Raw genomic sequence first — 22724 nt, forward strand, 5'->3', positions numbered from 1 at the left:
CAGCTATGGAGACATTGTGCAGGTATTATTAAAACAGCAAATGTCAAAAAAAATACAACATATGATTCAAGTGCAGTCATTCCAAAAATATAGTTTGAAATCCAGTTATTTTCAACAGTATTCAAGAATAACTGTTATATTGTCAGAAATTGCCATGGACCTCTTAAAGAGCCAACAATGAAATCAAACTAACAGTTTATTCACATTAGCTCAGTTGTAAAGCATTATTTAAAATAGATGAGGCATAAAACCAAAAGGGTTTAAGAAATACCTCTGCATTGCATTGAGGTAGCAAATCTCAGCAAGGTGATGATACAGCATTGTGTGGACTTCAGGAGATCAGAGGAAAAAAAAAAATCAGTCAAGCTCCTGGTTTCTTACAGGTATTGAGCTGACTGTACAGCACGTGGACACCGACGACAAGATCAGGCTCACTTGTTACTTATTTCACACCCAAGATAGTTCATCAACTCTGTCTAGGCTTGCATATGAAATGTACATCATTTGCATTAGGTACTGGACAGTGCAATGTATCTCAAAAGCATACCTCATTATTAATCAAAGCTGTAAAAGCAGGAAGGGAAGAACATATATGAATTATGCTCACTTACCACAGGGATAACATTTTCAGCCATGTCTGGAAAACGGACACTGCATGAATGTAGTGTTCTGACCAGAAGCTGCCGGTACTTGTCTGTGTCTTCATGTTCTGATACATCATTTGTTTTAATTACTTCCTTCTTGAGAACTATGACAAGCTGTGTGATAATATCAAACAGTAAATTTGTTGTCAAATACAGATTTGACATTAGAAGCTAATAATAAATAAAACTACTCAGATACTAGGTGGCCATACCTCTTCAACGTTACGTGATGAAACGAGATCCAGTGCTAACTGTAACGTCTTTTTGCGTACCTCCAAATCTGGAGTGCTCAGAACACGAAGGACATCCATCACCAAATCCTGAAAGGTACATTTTTAAACTCATTAACGTAGAAAAAAGCATTATTTTAAATGTTAAATTTGAAAACCTCTCACTTTCTCTGAAGATGATGATAGGCATTAATCAACCTTACGGTCAGCTGAAAGTAATTTTTAAGCTTTCTTTTCAGAAAAGGTACAGATTAGGGCTAATTCCTTATATAGGTAGGACATAATTAATCACATATAACCCAAAATGAACTATTAGTATTAATTATCAGATTAATTATCAAATGCAAAAGGTGGTAACCACCTAACAGGGGTTACCAAACCTTCATATCAGGGATTTTTCTGCTTTCTAGATAACTAAGAACAGGAGAAGTTTCACAAGGGAAACTGAATATTTTACAATTAAAAATGACACACTACAACTCCAAAAACAGTGCTTTAAATGGGATATTATGTATTTTTCCTACCTGTTTTCCTGACACATGTATGTTTCTTTTATAAATGTTTTGGATTCTACGTTATCAATACTCTGTCGCCTTACTGTCTCTTTTCTGCTGGAACCTCGACACTTAGTATCATCACAGTAAATCTCTAATCAATGACCTTGGCCTCCTCTCCAAAGTAGATGCCAAAAGCTAGCACTGCTTGTTTGATGTTCTACTTCATTCACAAAACCAAAATTAAAAAATTGCTTGAACATTATTCTTTTTCATCTAAATTTCACGTTCTGAGATACTCACCCATTTAAAATCTCAGATTTTAAAATTTCAACTGACACTCTCAGCTTCTCTACTCCTTTGAAAGCCTTTGAACACATCATATATTTCACTCTTGATTTGCTCAACTAAAATGCATTCACCTTAAGCTTCTAGGGGAAAACAAAGCAAAGCAAGACAGTTGGTGCAAGTAAAGAATGCGCATAAGTGAGATAGTACACACGAACATAAAAGGAGGAAAAACAAGTGAGTGTAAACAAGATGATCTTCAGAGTGCCTGAACTGAAAAAGAAAAACAGATTACAACTTCAAGTTACCAGTCCTAGGTTCATTACCTGCAGCACCCGTTCATGTGTAGGATGTTCCCTGAGATCAATCAGGCGATCAAGAACAATTAGCTTGACATTATTATCACTCTCTTTAATAATCAAATCAATGTAGCACTGTGCAGCAGCCTAGATAAAGACAAAGGAAATATCTATTAACTTTTCATTTCAAAATACGAAGTTTCGAGATTGTTCTGTCATACACATATCACATTTCTAAAGATTAGTTTACGTATATATTGCTTTGAAAGTGGTTCTCTGGACCAGGAATGATCAGGTCAAACAACATACAGCAGAACAACTTATTAAAAAATAACCCATTCTGACATAGGAAATCTGGACATATTTATAAATATGTTTCCAAACCATGTAGTTATTACACTTCAGCAAAAAACTGCTTGCTGACGATTAACTTGGGTTCTGCCATAGCCATTTAGCTCCTGACCTCTTTACAGCCTTGGAATCCAAACATGGACAAAAACGTTCAACTCCAGAGACAAGGCGAGATAAGGTGGGCGATGACCCTTGTCATTAAGGTAGGATTTTATTGAGTATAGCAACAACGATTGCCGACAAAACTAGAGTCAATGGGCATTGGGGGAAATCTGTCCAGCATGTGGAGTCACACCAAGCACATATGAAGATCAGTTCTGAGGAAGGGTCACCAGACCCGAAACATTAACTCTGTTTTCTCCTTCACAGATGCTGCCAGACCTGCTGAGCTTTTCCAGCAACTGTGTTTTTGTTCCTGATTTACTGCATCCGCAGTTCTTTTGGTTTTTACATATGAAGATGGCTGTGGTCACTGGTCAGTGATTGCAGCCCCAGATCATCACAGGGGTTTCTCAGACATGGTGAAAATGTACAAATTCCACACGGACAGTCACAAGAGGGTGGAATCAAACTGGTGCTGTGAGGCAGCAGTGCTAACCACTGACCCACTGTTCCAGTGGCAAAGATGCTGGCTACTAAACTTACGGTGAAACTTTGAGACAGTTAGACAGAAATAAAAGCCTTCCCAGATGGTTTTGGTTCCTCTCAAGCAAAAGCATTTATTTTCATATACATCTCCCATACAACGAAAATATCACACAATTGCTACACGAGAATAAAATTATATTTAATTAATACAGAATGATTGCGTTTTAATTTTCACAAGTGTCAGATTTCAGCCTTTGAAATAGGCCTTTATTTTGTACCATAAAATGAGTGAATCAAAAGTTTTGCAAAAACACTTCATAAAATCAGTACCTTGATAGCTGTTGGGGCACTTGACAGTGTAACTAAAGTTCCAGCTGCTTCATATTTTACTGCAGGGCTTGAAGACTGGAGTAAGTTGTAGATACAGCGGATAAATCGTGCTCTTTCTGTTGGATTGGCATGGCATACCTGAGGTAAAATATATCGTTAATTCAAAGAATAAGGAAATAAACATTAATTTCCTAGAATTTATTGTATTTTGTATTGGGAGAAATATTTTTAACTACTAGGTGACAAATTCTTCCAGATTTTTGGCAATATTTTAGGGCACAGAGACAAACACTGCTCACTAAGGATAATATCTATCTAGAAATGGAGACTGGCTCAAATAAAAGATTAAATATTTATGACATCAAGCAATTTCCAAGGAGGCCACAATGCTTACACAGATTAATGAGAAATTGATCAAAAATCATTTTTATCTTTATTACACCAAGTCCACCATTCTTTTTGGAATCCCCTTATATTATGTATACACACACACAGAATGAAGCTGCATCTTTGTCACCTCACCTTATAAATCAGCTCAACAATTACCAGCTGTAGAATGTCTCCAAAAGTATGAACCTGATCAATACATGTACTCAGATAATCTAGGGCTCGGTCCTAGACAAACATTAAGAAACAGTGTTAAAAATAATTGCTTATTGTAATTTTTAATCTGGGATCTATTGAGAGTCCTGCAAATATACTGACCATTTACAGCTCATTTTTGCAAACTGAACTTTGATTGGTTAAAAAGATAGAGATTTCTTCAAAATATCGCACAATTTTATTTTCAAAGTGTTTTTAAATTGATAACTCCTATACTTTTCACAGGAAAGGAAACTTTGCAAGATTCATAATAAAACTTCCAAGAATTCTTGAAATTAGTAAACCAACACAGGATTAAGAACATTAGAACAGGAGTACACAATTCATCCCATCAAGCCTGATCCACCGCCATTCATATATCTCAACTGTGTACCTCAACTCTATGCTTCCTATTCCCTAAAACACTTGAATAAAATCAGTCTTAGTCATGTTTTAACTGTGCATACAACATTTCTGTAGACTTTTTCTTCTGCTTTTTCCCCAATAAGTAGTTTTGAGATTTGTGAAACTTAAAGCAAGCAATGACATTTTGTCAATGCTTTTTGCCTTGGGCTTGTCAGAACAAATGGAAAAAGTCAAATATCAAACTATCACAATTTATAAAATTGAAGAACAGGACTGGTTGGGAAGTTGACTCTAATTGGCTGAAGCACTATTATATAGAAAGCAATGGGGGAAAGGTGCAAGCCTTTTAATGTTTTGTTATTTGTTTTGTTTGCAATTATTTCCAATTAACATAGCTTGAACAAGATAACAGAGCATCTGTGCTACAACTGCAGCTACATTTATCATAAAGAATACGAGCATTTTACCTGATCGGCATGAATCAGCATCATAAAAGCATTCCGTTTACAACTTGCATCTTTTTCATTAACCAAGAAATCATGGATCAACTCAGGAGCATCAGGAATAAGATTCTCAAAGTTCCTACAAGTAAAAACAGCAAGTGACTTGCAAAATCAATGACCTCAAAACACAAACAAAATCTGCTTTTTGTTTTAAATTTAAAAGAAAAACTATCACAGATTTTCATGCTCAGATTTGTATAAAGCTGTCATCTAGAATCAGATCAACATTTAAGTCAAAAATTTTCCTTAAAAGAGCAAAATAATTGAAGCACTTTGTAAGCAATGCCTTGACAGAAATACTCAAGTTAAAATTTTGGTTTCTGTCCCTCGAACTAAATCTCAAAGAATGCTCACATTCATTCTAAATTTTGGACTAACTGGTCTTAGGTCCATTGTTAATGCACTTAGTTCTATTTCAGGGCAAATGTTTCATCAAAGTAAGGGTGGTCTGATTAGGGACCAAAAAGTTGATACTTTTGGGGAAGGACAGGCATAGCTGTGGTACTAAATGAACATCTTGCAACTCACTTCATGACAGAACAGTGCAGTAAAACGAGGAAGGAGCAGTATGATAGATAGAATAATAAAAGGAGGTACTTGAAAGATGGCCAATTCTCAAATAGGTCACATGGTGAGGATCAGATGCATCCTAAACTGCTGAGGGGCATCCAGAGATCTGGAGATTTGAGAAGGTTACTCCCTTGAGATAGCTAAACAGGCCAAACCTAACTGGCACTTGGAGAAGTATGACTACAAAAGTCAGCACTGATGATAAATGATGTTTGGCTAAATTGATTCTTTGATGAGGTAACAGGTTTGATGAGGGTAGAATTTCAAATGCCTTTTGAAGGTTCATACAATTGAAGTACCACAAAAAAAGTCCTCGTAGAAAATTTGGAGTTCATGGGACTAAAACGAAGGGTGCCAATGTGGATGCAAGAGTAGCAAAGGGACATCAAGTGAAAAATGTTATGAATAGTTGCTGGGAGGAAGTAACAAGTAACAAGGTTTAACAAAACAAAGGAGCATATTTTGAATGGTAGGATCTCAGAAAGTAGAGGCCTTAAGTGGGACCTTGATGGGCATGCCCATAGATCCTTGACAGCGACAGTACATGGGAACTTGCCTTTATCAGTCAGGGCATCAAATAGAAGAGCAAGGAGGTTACATTGGAGCAGTACAGAACGTGGCTTAGGCCACAGCTGGAGTACTGTGTACAGTTCTGGTCGCCACATAATAGGAAAGATGTGACAACACTAGAGGGTGCAGAGGAGATTCACCAGGATGTTGTCTGGGATGGAGTCATTCAGCTTTGAAGAGATGATGGATAGGCTTGGGTTGGTTTGCTTGGAGCACAGAAGACTGAGGAGGAGACCTGATCACATTGTGCTAAGTTATGAGGAGCATATACAGGGTAGACAGGGAGGAACGTTTCCCCTTAGTAGAGGGGTCAAGAACTTGGCAGTACAGATTTAAAATAAGGAGCAGGAGGCTGAGAGAGGATTTGATGAACTTAAGGAATTTGAGGTGTTGGGTGTCTGAAACTCTCTGCCAAAATTAAGTGGAAGAGGCAGGAATCCTCAAGACATGTAATGTGTATATTGCTGAGCACTTGAAATGTCATAGCATACAAGGCTACGGGCCAAGTGTTAAAAAATGAGATCAGAATGAAATTAGATGCTTGATGACTGGTGCAAACACAATGGGACAAAGGGCTTTTCTTCTTGACTCATGCCCTTGGAGTCAGTATTAGAAACATTCATAAATATATTAATCTTTTGAACATTGATATACTAGGACATAATTTAAAAATAACCAAATACTATAAAACTTGGAAATAAGGATAGTAAACTACTTCACAAGGATATAGATTGGCACAATTGGCAAAAACACAGCAAATAAAATGAAATAAAATGTGAAGTGATACATTATTCCAGGAAGCTGGAATATTTCATTAAAGCTGTAGGGGCAAGCATATTCAAGTGCACAGACACTAATCTTTTAAGGTGGCAGGAAAAATCAACCAGGTTTGTTGAAAAAAAAACTCTTCAGTTCTGAACATTCATACTAGACTCAAAACGTTAACTCTGTTTCCCTCTCCATAGAAGCTGCCAGATCTGAATTTCTCCAGCATTCTGTTTTTGTGGTTGAAAAAACAAATGGGATCTGTGGATTTAACGTCAAGACCTTAATTATAAAAGCAATGAAGCTATGCTAAATTTATATACAACACTGCTTCAGTGTTTGGCTCAATTCTGGGGTATCACTCTTTGGGAAATATGTCATGGCCATACATAAACAATTAAATGATATCAACTAGAAGGGATTCCAGTTACATAGAAAAATAAGAAATACTGGGATATCCTCCTCAGAGCACAGAAGGATTAGAGAACATTCGATAGTTGGATAATAAGCAGCTGTTTTCAGTGGTAGAAACGTTATTAATCAGAGGACAGAGATTTAAGGTCATTGACAGAAAGCTAGAGGTAACATAAGGACACCGTTCTTAAAAAAAAAAAGACAGCTAGTTGTTACCTCTGGATGCTGAAGGGGTGATGAAATTAGATTCAACAGTCAAAGTGGATTTTGAAAATTGCTAAACAGGAGAGGGGAATATCTGCTGGGCTATGGAAACAAAGAATGGTGGAATGGGGGGGCAGTGCCATTTGAATTTGTTGGAACGCTACACAAGAGTTGGACACAGGCCAGTTTGGCTAAATTCCCTTCTCCTCTGCAATATTAGTCTAAGACTCTACCTGTAGATGGTGTAGATAGCCAGCACAGCATTTCTGCGTACATAACTGTGCCGATGTTCCAGACAGGCACGTATGGCTGGCATCAGTGGTTCTAAAAGTTCTGGCTCCTTTAGCTTGCACAAAAAACGAAGAGTGGATCCTCGAATAAACTCATTTGGATGTTGTAGATCCTGAGAAAATTCAAACAAGATGCTACTAGTACTTTTAAACTTCAGACAGCATACATGGTCACCATTTGTTGAAACACTACTGGTCTAGAATTTTCATTTAGTTGTATTTGCAACCATTCACTAAACCAGCATAAAAAGATTGATAAATCCTAATTGCAAATTACGTCTAGCACAAATCAAGTTCCTACAGTCAACAGTGTTAACTTACATTAAAAGTGTACCTGAAATTTGGCCTGCCCATAAAACTTGCTGCACCTCCAGACCAAATCAATAAGTCAGTTTATGCTAATTATACGTGTTTGCAGATCTTGGAAGAGTTCCTTAAAGTTGTGCCATGCTTTTGTTTTGGCAACAGTCAACTTTTAAATTTGTCACAATGTACTAAGAAATGAAATCCTGTGCATCAATATAACTTGTAAATGACTCTATTCAGTGAAATTGGTTGACTCACAGGTGTTGAGCAAAACGCAGATTGAAAATGCTTTATGATAAATCTATTTTCAACTGTATTACTAAAACCTCACCAGGTTACCACTCTGTTAACAAACTTAAACACATCACGGAAATTTTAAAAAATCTCAACATTCTCAAAACTTTGACTGATTGCACTGGTTCATTGTTGGTTTTAAGTTTGACTGTACCAAATGAATGAGAAGCTTGCTTAAAAAATACTTAGTTCTTCACATTACCAAAATTGTCTCCCAGATCCTAGAGTGCACAGAAAGGAAAACCTCTTGGTCTAGCACTTTATCTCATTTATCTTATCAGTCTCAGGCTTTTCTACAATTGCACTATTAAACCAGTAACACATAACAGACATTTTCCTTAACAATAAAACATTTTTATAAAAATATCATCATTGGTTTAGGGATATATTCTCCTAGTTGCCTAGAAAGAAGACTTCAATCTTTCTATCTGGTGAAAGTTAACTTTAGTTCTTGAGATGAAAGGGCAGAGTTTTAAATAAATTCCCTACTGTAGATTGGTTTTAGTCTGAAATTAAAAAGTCACTTTTTGGTGAATTAGCATTTGAAATCCACTGTCTAATCCAATAGTTCTTTTACATTTAGTCTGTTCTTACTAATGTTAAATCACTTCGTTCAAATTATTTTATTAGATATTGTAGAGATATTTCCTAAAATTGATTTCAAAGTTAAGAATAAACTGCATTTTGTACCACTCAACTTTTTCTTTTCTCAAACTTGCTTCTAAAAGATGAACCACGGCTGTTCTGTTTTGAAGATGTCTTGTACAAAAGAATGTCAAATTCTATTATTTGTCATTTTCTTGAGAAAACATTAATCAAACGTTGCAGTAGAACGATATTTTTGAGAAGACTGGAATCATTCGGTAGAAACAAAGTTATTCATTCAAGAGCTTACTGTTCAAATTCATCATGTACTGGCAGCACTTCTCAATTACTAAATTATTCAAATCACAACTCTCCATTTACCTTTCTGTAGGCATCACAGACAAGAATCATCTCTTGCAGCAACTTCCCATCAGGGGTTGTTTTAGGGACAATCTCCCAAAAGACAAGCAGCAGCTTTTTGATTGTGTGATCTTGCAGTGGTAACACAAACCGAATAATCGTCATCAGGAGCCCTGGGAGCTTCTCTCCATTTAGAATCATGATAATCACCTTCTTTAATGCATCAGTCTTGGTCTTCACATCTCCCTTTTCTGAAGTGGGATGGGATGGAAAAAAGAGAACATTATTCTGAACCATAATGACAAAGACACAGAACAATAGACCATGTGGTTTATCATGATTGTGCCAGCTCTCTGAAACAGCTTGATTTTTAGTCCCAAGTTCTGTTCCTTCTCTATTGAGCAGCGAATTCTTCTCCCTTCAAGTATGTATCAAATTCCCTTTTGAAGTAAAAGTCAACCCACTTCCATTGCTGTTTCAATTAGTGGATTTCAGATCATAAAAAAAAACTGCGTTTTTATTTGAAAATGTGTTTCCTCGTCACACCTCAATCTTACAAAGCCATAATTTTTTTTAAAATGTCGGTTAAAACTTTCACAGGTTAGAACGGGTGCACCAAACAAGGCAAAGAGATTTTGTTCCCTCAACCAACTGGAGTAATTGAAAGTGTGTCCTTTTTCAGAGGTATTAGCAAAAATATCCTCAAAGTAACAAGGAGATATGGCACTGAACAGCACTTCTGCATGTTTCAGAGGTCACATTTCAAGTTGAAGAATAAACTGTACAAAAATGTATATTTTATGCATTATCCAAATTTTGTGTGTGCCAGCCCACTTTATTAAAATAGTTATAGAAATTTAAACCATTTTAATTCAAGAAGTTACAAGTGACTTATATTACAGTTACATGCACTAGGTTGAATCTTAACTACAATATTAAATGCCTGTCAAGAGATGAAATCATTGAGATGCAAATGTAACAGTTAACTTCAGTAATGTCTTTGCCAAGTTATCAGAGATAATTAAAAAAAAAGTGGGGTCATGCAAGACCTTAAAATATTGGCCGAAGTGAGATTAGCATTGCTTGACATTTAGTTGCAGCCGTAAACAATTAAAAATGATTAAAGATCCACCCCACAGAGTGGTGCCTGAGAAAATAAACACCTTACATACTTTGTCATTGTTGAAATATTCTGACCTCACTGTTCTGGATTTTGTACATCCATACCAGTTACCTTTCTCAATTATCATTTTACTGCCTTGTTAATTGAAAACAATAAATACAACCACATATTCCACATCCGACTCTATCCGAAAACTGCTTCAAATCACAATGTTAGCCACATCTTCCAGCATGTTACATATCTGAAAGGATGATTATTTTGCTCAAAAATGCCAACTATGTATTTTTCCATTTTTACTTTAGATCACAAGTATATATTACTTAGTTGTAGGATGTAAATCCAATTTCCGGAGATATGAAATGCAGGATTTTTAGAAATGAAATTGGATTGAAATATTGAAGAAAAATTATCCTCAATGAAGCAGCTCATTATTGATAAAATCTACAACAAAAAAAAAATCAAAATCCTGGGAATCCTCAGAGGGTGAAGCAAAACGTTGGAACCAGGGACTGGTTAATGGTTCAGGTGTGAACTTTTAAGCACAAACATATTGAAAGGAGAACAGCACTTAATCAGTCATTGTGATATAATGACTATTCAGACAATGCCAAAAATCAAAAAGGAAGGGAAGAGGGGAAGGCAAAACAAAATAGAATTACCTCAACAGTGTTAATCTTCTAAAGTGCAAAAGTCAAGATTTCCCCCTTTCTTATGTTAGCTCTGTTCTATGTTCTGCTCACGTGTAATATTTTCTAACTCTGATAAAAGGGTCCACATCTGACACATTATTTTCATGGTTGCCTCCAGAGAAGCTACTTGAAATACAGAGACCTTCTAGCATTTTGGGATTTTATTTCAGATTTCCTGAAACATTTTTGTTAACACTAATACTTGCCTACCTCTGATGAAATCCTTCATCAATTCAACTGTACAAAATTTCAAAATCCCCTGCGCATCCTGACTTGATTTTTATCTTGGAGATAATAATGTGCATTGACCTATATCTGTTACATAGCGTTCAGGCTGAGGGTCACTTGTAGTGCAAAGGACTATTTTTCACCTGCCGACCAGATGGCACATGATAAAAGGCTTTCTAGTGATAACAGAGCTGCCACTTTACCTTCCGGTAGATCAATATTTCTGCTATTGCTGACATAAAAATTAAATGATAACTCAGGATAGCCAGGTACAGAATTAGCATCCCTATAAAGGGGCACACTGGACTCCCAGTGCTGCTTAAAACGTAAAACACAGGGTACAGTGAGATATGAGTAAATATGAGTTAGTTACCCAAATCAATTTTCAGGCTAATTTCATTTGGTGGTTCAGAGTCCAAAGAAACATTTATGAGTGTATAGCATATGTTTTCTGCAGCTGTCATGATACCAGTTTTCCCAGGCAAATCGAAAGCAAGAAATCAGGTAACCTAAGCGTTCAGGGTATCTGTGGATAGAAAATTTTACAAAATTATTTGCTTAAAATTCTCTACATTAAAAAAAACTATTCCAATATATGTTACACCATCAACGCATGCACTGACGCTAACTGTGCAGCCAAAGTGATTCGCTTACCATTGATCTCAAAAGAAAGCTACCACAAGATCAAGTAACTTTTGTGGTGGAGTTCAACTTTGCCCGATAATAAATTTTATTCTCCTGCAGCTATAGGGATCTTGTGTCCAGAAATAGTGAGGCAACTGAACGGACTAAGTATTTAATGACACCAAAAATTCCTCATGGATGGGAAATCTTAAAATTACCCAGTATCCTTCACAAATTAATCATTTTGCAGACAAAGCAAAGATAACAATATACACAAGATTAAGGCGGGTGAGATATTAGACCTTAAAAAAAATGCAATCCTGGTTCTAAAACTTTATAGAATTTCCAGTATCACAATGGAGGGATTTGACATCTCACAAATGCAAAATGAGGTTTTCTGAAGCAGGAAGGTTGTCCCACAATAATTACAACTTGGTATATAAAGTTAAAGTCTCAGCACCATCTTTTACAAAAAGAAAGTATTACCTTTTCAATGTTCTGTACAAAATTAACAGCATAAAAAGTGTATGCTCACATCATGTAGGGATTTAAAAGATTTTTGTCAGTAAGGAATTCATAGATACAGTCAAAGACAGAGTGGGAATTGGTAACAATAACTTGTGGATTTCTGTTTTTAACCAAGACTATGCAGGTGCCAGAAATGCAGTTAATCTCATACAGAAATCACAATGAAGCCCGACAGTTTTACCATTGTGCACATGCAACAATCTGGACCATTCTGTACAAATTCCAAATCTGTCTAGTTCATACCAGTGAATACTCATCCAAAAAAAAAGGAATACTTGTTGGTTTGATTTCTTTTGATACAAATTACTGAGGCTGTCTCAAGTGTCACATTATGTTCTCACTATCAATGAGCAGACAGCTTACAAATCTCAAAGCACTTCAAATAAGCATACTCCGAAAATGCAAATCCAAGTCAAGAACAAAGATATCTGCACGAGCTTGATGGAACAAAACAGTTTCAAAGGCACATTAAAAGCAGGGAGACAGGTGGAGAATACAGATGTTCAGAAAGGGCACTGCAGAGCAGACTACAAAATTCAAACACACTATAGTCACATTTGGAGTTACAAAAGAAGCAGAGTTCAGTGGAAGGCTAATAGCACTGACAAAGATATAGCGGTTAAATTAATGGACAAATTTAAGGAAATAAATGAGAATTTAAAATTCAGAGCTTTGGGTGACAGGAAACTGTTAGAGCTCAGTCTTGACTGGGATATTTGAGAAGTTGAATCCGGTGTAAAAAAAGAATACATGCCGGAGTCTTGCTTGAGGTGAAGTTCGCACGTAGTGAAGGACCGGAGGTCAGCCAGGAGTGCATTCATATAGTTAAGCATGGAGGGGACAAAGGAATGGATGAGAACTTCATCAGATGTGGATGTAGCTGGGCTGCATTACTGAGATGGAAATAACAGGTTTTGTTCGGTTGGGTCAGCAGCTTAACTTGTGGTCAAATTGCACACAGGAGTTTACATGAGTTGGTCTCAACCCATTACAACAACTTGGGAAAAGGAGGGAACTGATATTAAAAGTACAGAGGTAGCAGTATGGCCCAGATGCTGGCTTGCTCTGCTTAAAGTTTAACTGAAGGAAACTTAGTATTATCCAGACTGGATATCTGACAGAGACAGTGGGCAGTGAAGAGGCGTTTGGAGAGCGAATGAATGTTTAAAATAATATCTCTTACACATCCAAGATTAAAATCAAAAAACTAATTTTAGTTGCCTTTCACTATCAACTGGAAAAGGTATTTGGCTCGTACATGTACTTAGTTTCACAACTTCACTCTAAGAGTTCACCTTCCGTAATGTGTAAGCTCTTTTTCCCACTTTTGTTTTAATAGGTATTGTTTTAGTAAGTTATATCACAGGTATACATGATTTTGACACACACTTGACAAGTAAAGTACAAGAATAGAGTACAAATCTGTGAACAATGTCCAAATTTATGTTTCATCTGCAATAAATTCAACACAGCCTCGTAAGTTACATTATTGCTAACGTTTCTGTACATGAGTGAAAGAAAGCATTCTGTTCAGTATATATACCAAATCTAGACAAATGTACAAAACTGCACCCTACGTGGGCAAAATACTTAAGATTTGTAGCTAAGTTTCAATTAACCTGTTCTGAGATACTATGACATGTCTAGAGCAGGTCAGACTTGAACCCAGGCCTACACGATCCAACAGTAGGGAGACTGCCACTGTGCCACAATTGTATCTGGTCGGTTGAGAAACAGAACTCCAGAAAAAATTCAGTTTCTAATCAATGTAGATAAAATACTTGAAAATATTTTCAAAAAAGGTCAAAACCAATAAGATAATTTAAACTATAGTTTCCTTTGTAAAACATTTACAACTTTCAAGAAAATCCCAAGTAAGGCTTACTCTGTCTTTGCCATTCTTGCAAATTCTCTCTTCCACCCCACACAGATCAGTTGTGGAACCGAGGGCAACTGACGCGGCCGGGAGATCAGTCGAGTAGCAGGTGACAGAAAGTAGGGATAATGGGCAGGTGACCATTGCTGTCCCACAAGAATTTGTGTTAGGGTCTCAATTATTCACAGTATTTAGTAACAACTTGGATAATAGCAGAGAAAGTCAAAAATTCAAATCCGTTGAAGATCCAAAGTTAGTCAATATTGTAGACAGTGTAGATGATAGTATAAAATTACAAAGGGATACTGATAGACTAGGTGATTGGGCAAAAATGTGGCAAATGGATTTCAATGTAAGCAAGTGCAAAGGTATCTATTTTGGAGCAAAAAAACCAGGGTATTTCTTGACGATATTAAGTTAAATATAATGGACATCCAAAGACACTTGGAAGTCTTCAAGATACAATTGTAACATTTAAAAGATGTTTAGATAATTACAAGAATAAGAAATGTTTGGAGGGACACAGGCCAAGCGCAGGCAGATGGAACTAGTTTAGTTCGGTGTTATGGTCGGCCTGGACTGGTTGGATCAAAGGGTCTGTTTCCATGCTGTATGACTCTGTATTAACAGGGAAAAACAGGGTACATTAAGGACACTATTTCCACTGATTGGAGATTCTAGAACTAGGGGGCATAGTCTGTGAATTAGGGCCAGATCATTCAGGAGAGATGTTGGGAAGCATTCTAAAACCTTACAAAGGATGGCAGAAGTTTAGAACTCTCTTCCACAAACTGCAGTTAATACTTGATACTTTGAAATCTGAAACAGATATATTTATTAAGCAAATGTATTAAGGGACATAGACCAAAGACCATAGAGTTAGGCCATAGATCAGCCACGGTCTCACTGAATGGTGAAACAGGCTCAAGGGGTTGCATGACTGACTCCTGTTACTATGTTGGTAGTGTCACTGCATTTAATGAATTTTCCAATTTTTCCCCCAATATCTCACCCAAATTGCCACGATTCATACAAGCCTCAGCAGGAAATATCAGCAAGTTATTCAGAAGCCCAAAATTTACCTAACCCAAAAACCTTACACACATAGTTGACTTGCCTGTGTAACACCATGTGTTGCTTGCAACCTCCCAAATGCTACTGACATTTAAATGCAGTAGCTCAGCACAGAACAGAAACTGTGTAAAGGACATTAACAGAATGTATGGGGTCAGCAAATTCACAAACAGACCATTGTCAAGCTATTCACAGTGTACAATATTCATGTCAATAATTAACTTATGCATAATTAAAGCAGCTATATTCAAAAGGGCAAAGCTGATTCTCCCAACATTTCTTTGGTTGCCCTCTTATCTGGTACAATGTTTTATGATTATCAAAATATCTATCCACCATTATCAGCAACTGCATTTATATTATGTAGTTGCTTCAGCACAGTAAACATTGCAGGAGGGCTGGATGAGGTCACAGAGATAAATAAGAGCAAGACCACGGGAGAATTTTGAAAACAAGTACCTGATTTTAAAGGTAAACAAACAGGAGGCTGGAAGAACACGGCAGGCAGTCTGGCTGGCCTGCCGTGTTTTTCCAGCCTCCTGTTTGTCTTTTGTGGATTCCAGTATCAGCAGTTTTTTTGTCTCTACATGATTTTAAAACCAAGAGACAGTGAGCACATGGGCAAACATGACTTGCCGCACGTTAGGTTATGGACAGCAGAGTTCTGGACAAAATCAAATTAATGCAATATGGAAGCTGGATGGGCAGCCAGCCAGGACAGTATTGGAACAGTCAAGTGTGTAGGTACCAATTACAAAGATGAGGGTTCCAGAAGCACATAAGCCGAGGGAATGATGGAAGTTGACAACGTTACACTGGTAGAAACAGGTTGCCTTGGCAAAGAACTGAGTTTACGGTTGAAAATTCAGAGTCAAACATGACACCAAGGACATGCACAATCTGGTTTGGCCTCTGAGTTTTCATGGAAATGGGTGTAGTCAGTGAAAACAAAAGAAAAGCATTTGTTTTCATGAAGTCCTTTTCATGTCAAGACACTCCAAAACACAGTTTGCAGCAATGATGCATATTTGAAGTGCAGCTAATGTGATAATGTAGGCAAACAGCAGCAGAGTTGCACATACGAAACTTCTACGAACACCAATGCAACCAAATAATCTATTCTATAATATTAACTAATAGAAAAATATTTGCCAGGTCATCAGGGATAACTCTTTTCCCTTGCTATTTTGAAGAAAAGTTTCTGTGAATTAATCAAGATGACACTTAGTTGGAGAAAATTTGTCCTTTTAGCACTGGGAGTCAGAAAAGCAGTGAGATAAATCAGAAACAATGTACGTAAAGTAGAATTGAAGTAGAATTGGATAGCATTAGCATACATATGGTACCTGAGATTGTGATTTTGCATTATGTCAAAGAGGTAGGGGAGAAATAGGAAATAGTTAAGTATATATCCTTGCTGAATTCAGAGGTAACATAAGACCAAATAAAAATACCTCATTGCAGGCAATTATTTGGCTATGACTGTGTCGATCAGAATAGAACTGCCCTTGGCTAGTTTCAATCAGCTGGACGATGCAGCAGATATGCTGAAGGAGGATAGCATGGCCAACGCTGTCAAAGGTTGAAGACAGATTAAAAAAAAAGATATGGAATGATTATTTATCATGGTCACAGTCACATAAGTTGCCAGTTGTAACTTTAATAAGAGCTGGCTTAGGGCAGGAGCAGAAGGCTGATTAGTGGGTTTCAAACATGAAATTGTAGAAAAGATGGGCAGGAATTTGGGAGGGGACAGACATCCAAAGGTTTTGGAAAGGAATAGGGAGATTGGAGATGATGCACTGTGTTACAAACAGCAACAGCATTTTAGCTATTAGCCATCGCTGGGACATATCATAACACTGTAGTTCACATCATGGCTTTTTAGACCTCTGCCGTTTGTTCATGAATAGCAGGAACTGAAAGGACTACAGCAGAATTCAGAAGCAGGTCACGTCTCCCTTCCTGAAGACCATGTATTCACTGAAAGTATCAATATAATAAGAGGTTGACAAACCATTTTTTCCATACAACAGGTAACAATTAGAGAAAAAAATTTATGTTTGCACTTTGATCTTTTATCTAATTTTAAGAGGCTATCTCACACTCAAAGAAGCTGAGATGAGCAGTGTAAGTATCAAGCTCTCAGGCACATTGTATTACTTAGCTAGTTATGAAATGTAGTTATTTTCAGGTAATATTCTGTCATTGGAGCTTTATCCCATATTTAAACTACACTTGCAACTATCAATATTCCTCTATTAGCAATAATTAAGCATTTTCTATATTGACAAATTTTACAGTACATTTAAGTATATCGTATAATTTGAAGCCAACGTAAGTAAGGGACTTCATTGTTGATTGATACAATATTTAAGTTCAAAACTTCAATGCAACTTGCTCAAATTTGCAAATGTTAAATTATGATGGGCAAGGAAGAAACTCAGAAACTGAGACAAGGGACACAAAATGGCCAGATGAACAAAGCTATGGCAGATGATGTTCAATATGTATGAAGGAAAAATCAGATATACGTTGTGTGCAAATAGCAGGAAAGCCGAAGGTGACAAAAGTGTTTTCACAGACTTGTCATAAGATGTACAACTAAACACAAAATTCAAAGCACAAAAATCAATAAAATGATGAATTACTGTAGGCACAAATCAGAGTAAGTCATGATCTAGCTTACAGCTGTCTGATCAGCTCAAAACTTCAGAATACTGTCTTTAGTTCTCACCACCAAATCACAAAAGGAATATTCAATGAAAGAAAGAAGTGATGTTAATTCATAGCATTAATTAAGTCAGAATTATGAAATACCAACAAGATTTCAGGTTTGAAAGAAAACCTCCAAGGAGATCTAAAAGGCAACAAATTTGGAAATGATAAATGGCAGATTACTTTAAAAAATAAAGTGCAAAATTAGGCAAGAAGACAAATACAGATTTAAACCAGAAAGAAGGTCTTATTGATAAGGAATGGAATGGAATCCCAAATATACTGGAGAAAATTACGATTCCATTTTAAAATGCATGCTGAAACTGAAGCTTAAAGCTTTTCTAAATGAAAGAAAAATTGGTTCACCGGCGCTTCTGGTAAGCGATTATCTTATGCACAACTTGCTGGCAAACTTCACAAAACAACTCGCAGAAATTCGACATTTCAATCTTTTGCTCTTAATATTTATGTAGCAGCAGTTTCCTCTCACTCAGTGCTGCGCATCCCGACAGTTTAATAGCTGACCTGGCCAGTTTGACCACTTGGCACTTTCCAGGACAAGGAAAGTTTTACCTGATTGCAAAGTCATTACATTTGCAAAAAGGCATAATTCAAATGTTAAAGTGAAACCCAAAGAAAGTGAACAGAGAACATTACGTTGCGGAAATATTAAGCAACATTTTTAAATAGGGACCCTTCACTTTTTTAAATACATCGGCTTCTTAAGGATTATTCATAACCTCATTTGATTTTGCTTCAATCTAAAGCCAAAGAGTCAGTCCAGTCCATCTGAGGAGGGAACAAGACCGCTCCCTATTGTGATGTAAATCTGCTCCGGGAAGCATGAGTGGGGCCGAGACGACAACAAAACCCGGCCTTAGGCCGCGGCCAGGAACTGGCAACCTCCGCTGCCAGGCGACGGTCTTACTGCACCTGGTCTCCGGAGACGGGAAGAGAAGGCCGTGTCGCTGTATCAACGGCGGCTGAAAAAGCGGGGAGGATGATGATGATGATGTGGAGGAGGAGGAGGAGGAGGAAGCCGATCTCTCCCTCAATCTCTTCCTCCAGTTGTCCTCCGGCTGACGTGGAACTGCGACCTCGACGAGCGACGGCGGCCGAGCGGTGCCCGTAGACACGCAAGCGCGCTCCGAGGAGCCACGTCACAATCCTCAATCGCAGGCAGACTTTCCCATCCAGAACACAGTACAATCAGGGAAATTGCTGCACAAGGGCGTGCATCATCTCTACACTGTCAGAACGACTCACTTCATACCTTTCTTCCCCCTACTCCGAACCTGCACATTTTTTTCTTGCCTGTCTTTTTCTTTTCATGCTTTTCTTCCTTTTCTTTTCCGTACATTTTTAAAAACTTTTCACATCACAGTCCACAGGTAGTAAAAACTGCAGATGCTGGAGTCAGAGTTAGCCCCTTTTCTGAAGGGTCCTGACCCGAAACATCAGCTTTCCTGCTCCTCTGATGTTGCCTGGCCTGCTGTATTCCTCCAGCTCCACACTGTGCTTTCACATCACAGTCCAATTCCCTTTCGAAGACATCGATTGAACCAGTCTCCAGCAGTGTATTCTGGACCTTGAGTGCTGGCTGCACGGATAAAAAAGTTATTTCCTCGTGTTGCGGTTGCTTATTTTGCCAATTATTTAATTTTGTGCCCTTAGTCCTTTCACAAGTGGGAACAGTTGTTCCATCTGCTCAAATGCCTCAAGCACTCGCATACCTCAAGAAAACTGTCTCTATCTTCTTTCCTCCGTGGGAAACAGTCGACGTTAATAATGGCATATATAACCTCCAGCCTCCCAGATCGCCTTGATCAACTACTATTCACCATCCTCGCAGTAGGTCCACAGCAGACACCATCTCTCTGGCCCTATACTCATCCCTGGAGCATCTGAATAACAAGGACACCTACGTCAGATTTCCATTTATTGACTTTAGCTCTACCTTCAACACCATAATTCCAACCAAACTCATTTCCTAATCCTCCAAGAGCTAGGATACTGCTCCCCACTCTGCACTGGATCCTCAACTTCCTGAGCAGCAGATTGCAATCAGTAAGGATAGGCGACAATACCTCGTCCATTATAATCCTCAACACTGGTGCCCTGAAAAGTTGCACACGCAGTCCCTTATTCTAGTCCTTATATCGTCACAACAGTGTAGCCAAATTCAGCTGTAACTCCATCTACAAATTCGCTGATGACACCACCATAGTGGGTCGGATTTCAAACAACAATGAGACAGAGTACAGAAAAGAGATAGAGAGCTCAGTGGCATGCTGTAAAGACACCAATCTCTTCCTCAATGTCAGCAAAACGAAGGAACTGGTCATCAATTTCAGGAAGTGAAATGGAGGACATGCCCTGTCTGTGGTGCAGTGGTGCAATGGTGCAGAGGTAAAGATGATTGAGCACTTCAAGTTTCTAGGGGTAAATATCACCAACAATCTATCCTAGTCCATTCACATCGATGCTACAGTCAAGAAAGCCTCTACTTCCGCAAAAGGCTAAGAAAATTTGGCACGTCCATAATGACTGTCAACAATGGTTGTAGATGTACCATAGAAGGCACTCTATCTAGATGCATCACAGCTTGGTATGGCAACTGCTGTACCCAAGACCACAAGAAATTTCAAGAGTTGTGAATGCAGGCCAGTCTATCATGCAAACCAGCTTTCATTCCAGTGACTCGGTCTATACTTTCCACTGCCTCAGGAAAGCAGCCAACATAACCAAACACCCCTCCCGTCCCAGTTATACTCTCTTCCACCCTCTTTCATCAAGCAGAAGATGCAAAAGTTTGGAGATATGTACCAACAGATTCAAGAACAGTTTCTTCCCCGCTATTATCAGGCTTATGAATAGACCTTTCATATATTAAAGTTGATCTTTCTCTGCACCTTCTCTGTAGCTATAACATTATATTCTACATTCTGCTCGAATACCCTGAAGTCCTTATGTAAGGTATGATTTGCCTGGATAGTACACAAAACAATACTTTTCACTGTATCGCGATACATGCAACAATAATAAATCAATTCAAATCTCAGCTCTCCTTTCACACCCTCATGGTTGCCCTTATTTCAATTTAAAACACTACTTTTAGATTCATCCCTCAAACTGATTGCTGCTACCTCAGGGGTCTTTCACTAGGAGGTCATTCGTTAATCCTATCTTATTGCAAAATACCAGGTTGAGTGTATCCTGGTCTCCGGTTGGCACCAGAACATGCTGCTCTACATCAAAAACGGTCCTGAAAACAAACTCAGGTTACATTTATCAATCTGATATACCCAATCAATACAGATATTAAAGTTACCCATGACTATGGTTGTATCTTTGTCATAAGTCCTTATTATTTCTTCCTGTCCATATAGTAGTTAGCAGGCTATAAGCTGGCCACACACGTAACTTCTTAACTTTAACATTTCTTCTCTCTTTCCAAATTGATTCTGTATCTTGATCTTCAGAACTAAGACATCTTTCTATCTCACACTAATGTCATGCTTAATGAATAAAGTTACCCCTTACTTTTTCCTAGTTCCATGTCCTTTATAAATGTTATATACTCTTGATCATTCATATCAAAGAATGTGTCATCTGGCAGCATATCTCTGTAATAGTTATCAGATGATTTATATTTATTACCACTTCTGTCCATTCATCCTTTTTTTTTAAATGAATGTTATGTGTATTTGGAGACCGAGCCTGTAGTTTTATTTTTTTACTATTTTTGTAAACTCTAGCCTAGTCTGTTTTCTACTTCTACACTGTCTCTTCCTGCTGCACTCTGATTGCTAGTTTCCTTATCAATACTTTGCCTTCTCTATTCAATTTATCAAATCTTTCCAAATTTGCTCCCTTATTGATCCTGCATTGCCCACTATTTAGTTTAAGGTCTCTCTCTCTCTCTTCTGCCTTAGTTATAGGAGTCATCAAAGTAGTAGTCTCAGCGTGGTTCAAATGAAGATTATTACAAGGTCCAGTTCTTATTTTCTCCATTGCTGGTGCCAGTATCCCAAGAAAAAAAAGCCAGTTCTTTGACATCAATCTTTGAGCTATGCATTTAACTTTCTAATTTTATTTACCTTCTGTAAGGAACCATATACTTTTCCTTTTTGGATGTAGACTGGAAGGAGAGTCAGACACTGCAAAGTAGTGTCATACCAGGAGAGATTTGGAACTTGGAAAATGAAGTTGTGCACATTTTTTCTGAAGAAGCCCCAAAGAAGGGTCACTGGATCTGAAATATTAACTCTGTCTTGTCTCCACAGATGCTGCCAGACCTGCTGAGATTTTCCAGCAAGTTCTGTTTTTGTTTCTGATTTCCAGCATCTTCAGTTCTTTTTTTGGTTTGGTGCGCATTTGTTTTTTCTGTACAAGACAATGCTGCTTTTGCGATGGAGCAGTGAGGTGTCACGTTATTGAGTCGGAGTGGCACCAGTGTTTTGAGTTAAGAAAAAACTGCCTGAGTTCTCAGAGTGGTTGAGCTGCAGTTTGTTACAGACTGTAACCAGAACAAGCAAGCACAAAATAGATTTCTCCCTTCTTTGTGTATGAGAAAACAAAACAAACAAGAAACTTTAAAAGATAGAACTCTAAGACAAGACCTAGGTCCACCTGATCAAATTGAAGAATGGCCATTGCTCTACAGTCAACACCATATCATTATGGCTAAAAATCAATAGAACTGAGAGAGACAACTTAAGTCCTCCTTGTGATCTGCTGTTTGATCTTCAGAATTTTGTTTTCTTGTCTAAATTTTTCCACCCATAATATTCATGTCAAAGTGCCTGTCTTTTATCTATCTTATTCGTGA

General features: G+C 37.7%; 1 protein-coding gene across 1 annotated transcript in view; it reads right to left on the reverse strand.

Moving 5' to 3' along the window:
• copb1 (COPI coat complex subunit beta 1) overlaps positions 1–19024 on the reverse strand; it is a 38186-nt gene extending 19162 nt beyond the window's left edge. Inside the window, exons 1-10 of the mRNA XM_048607334.1 lie at positions 18827–19024; positions 11447–11599; positions 9055–9284; positions 7432–7601; positions 4640–4754; positions 3747–3839; positions 3225–3362; positions 1983–2102; positions 857–964; positions 612–758 (exon numbers count right to left, since the gene is read on the reverse strand). Coding sequence (XP_048463291.1) covers positions 612–758; positions 857–964; positions 1983–2102; positions 3225–3362; positions 3747–3839; positions 4640–4754; positions 7432–7601; positions 9055–9284; positions 11447–11537 — 1212 coding nt within the window. The 5' untranslated portion in view covers positions 11538–11599; positions 18827–19024. The remainder of the gene's footprint in view (positions 1–611; positions 759–856; positions 965–1982; positions 2103–3224; positions 3363–3746; positions 3840–4639; positions 4755–7431; positions 7602–9054; positions 9285–11446; positions 11600–18826) is intronic.
• Positions 19025–22724: the final 3700 nt, after the last annotated feature.

The sequence above is a fragment of the Rhincodon typus genome, chromosome 17, assembly GCF_021869965.1.
Source record: "Rhincodon typus isolate 14 chromosome 17, sRhiTyp1.1, whole genome shotgun sequence".
NCBI classification, from domain to species: Eukaryota; Metazoa; Chordata; class Chondrichthyes; order Orectolobiformes; family Rhincodontidae; genus Rhincodon; species Rhincodon typus.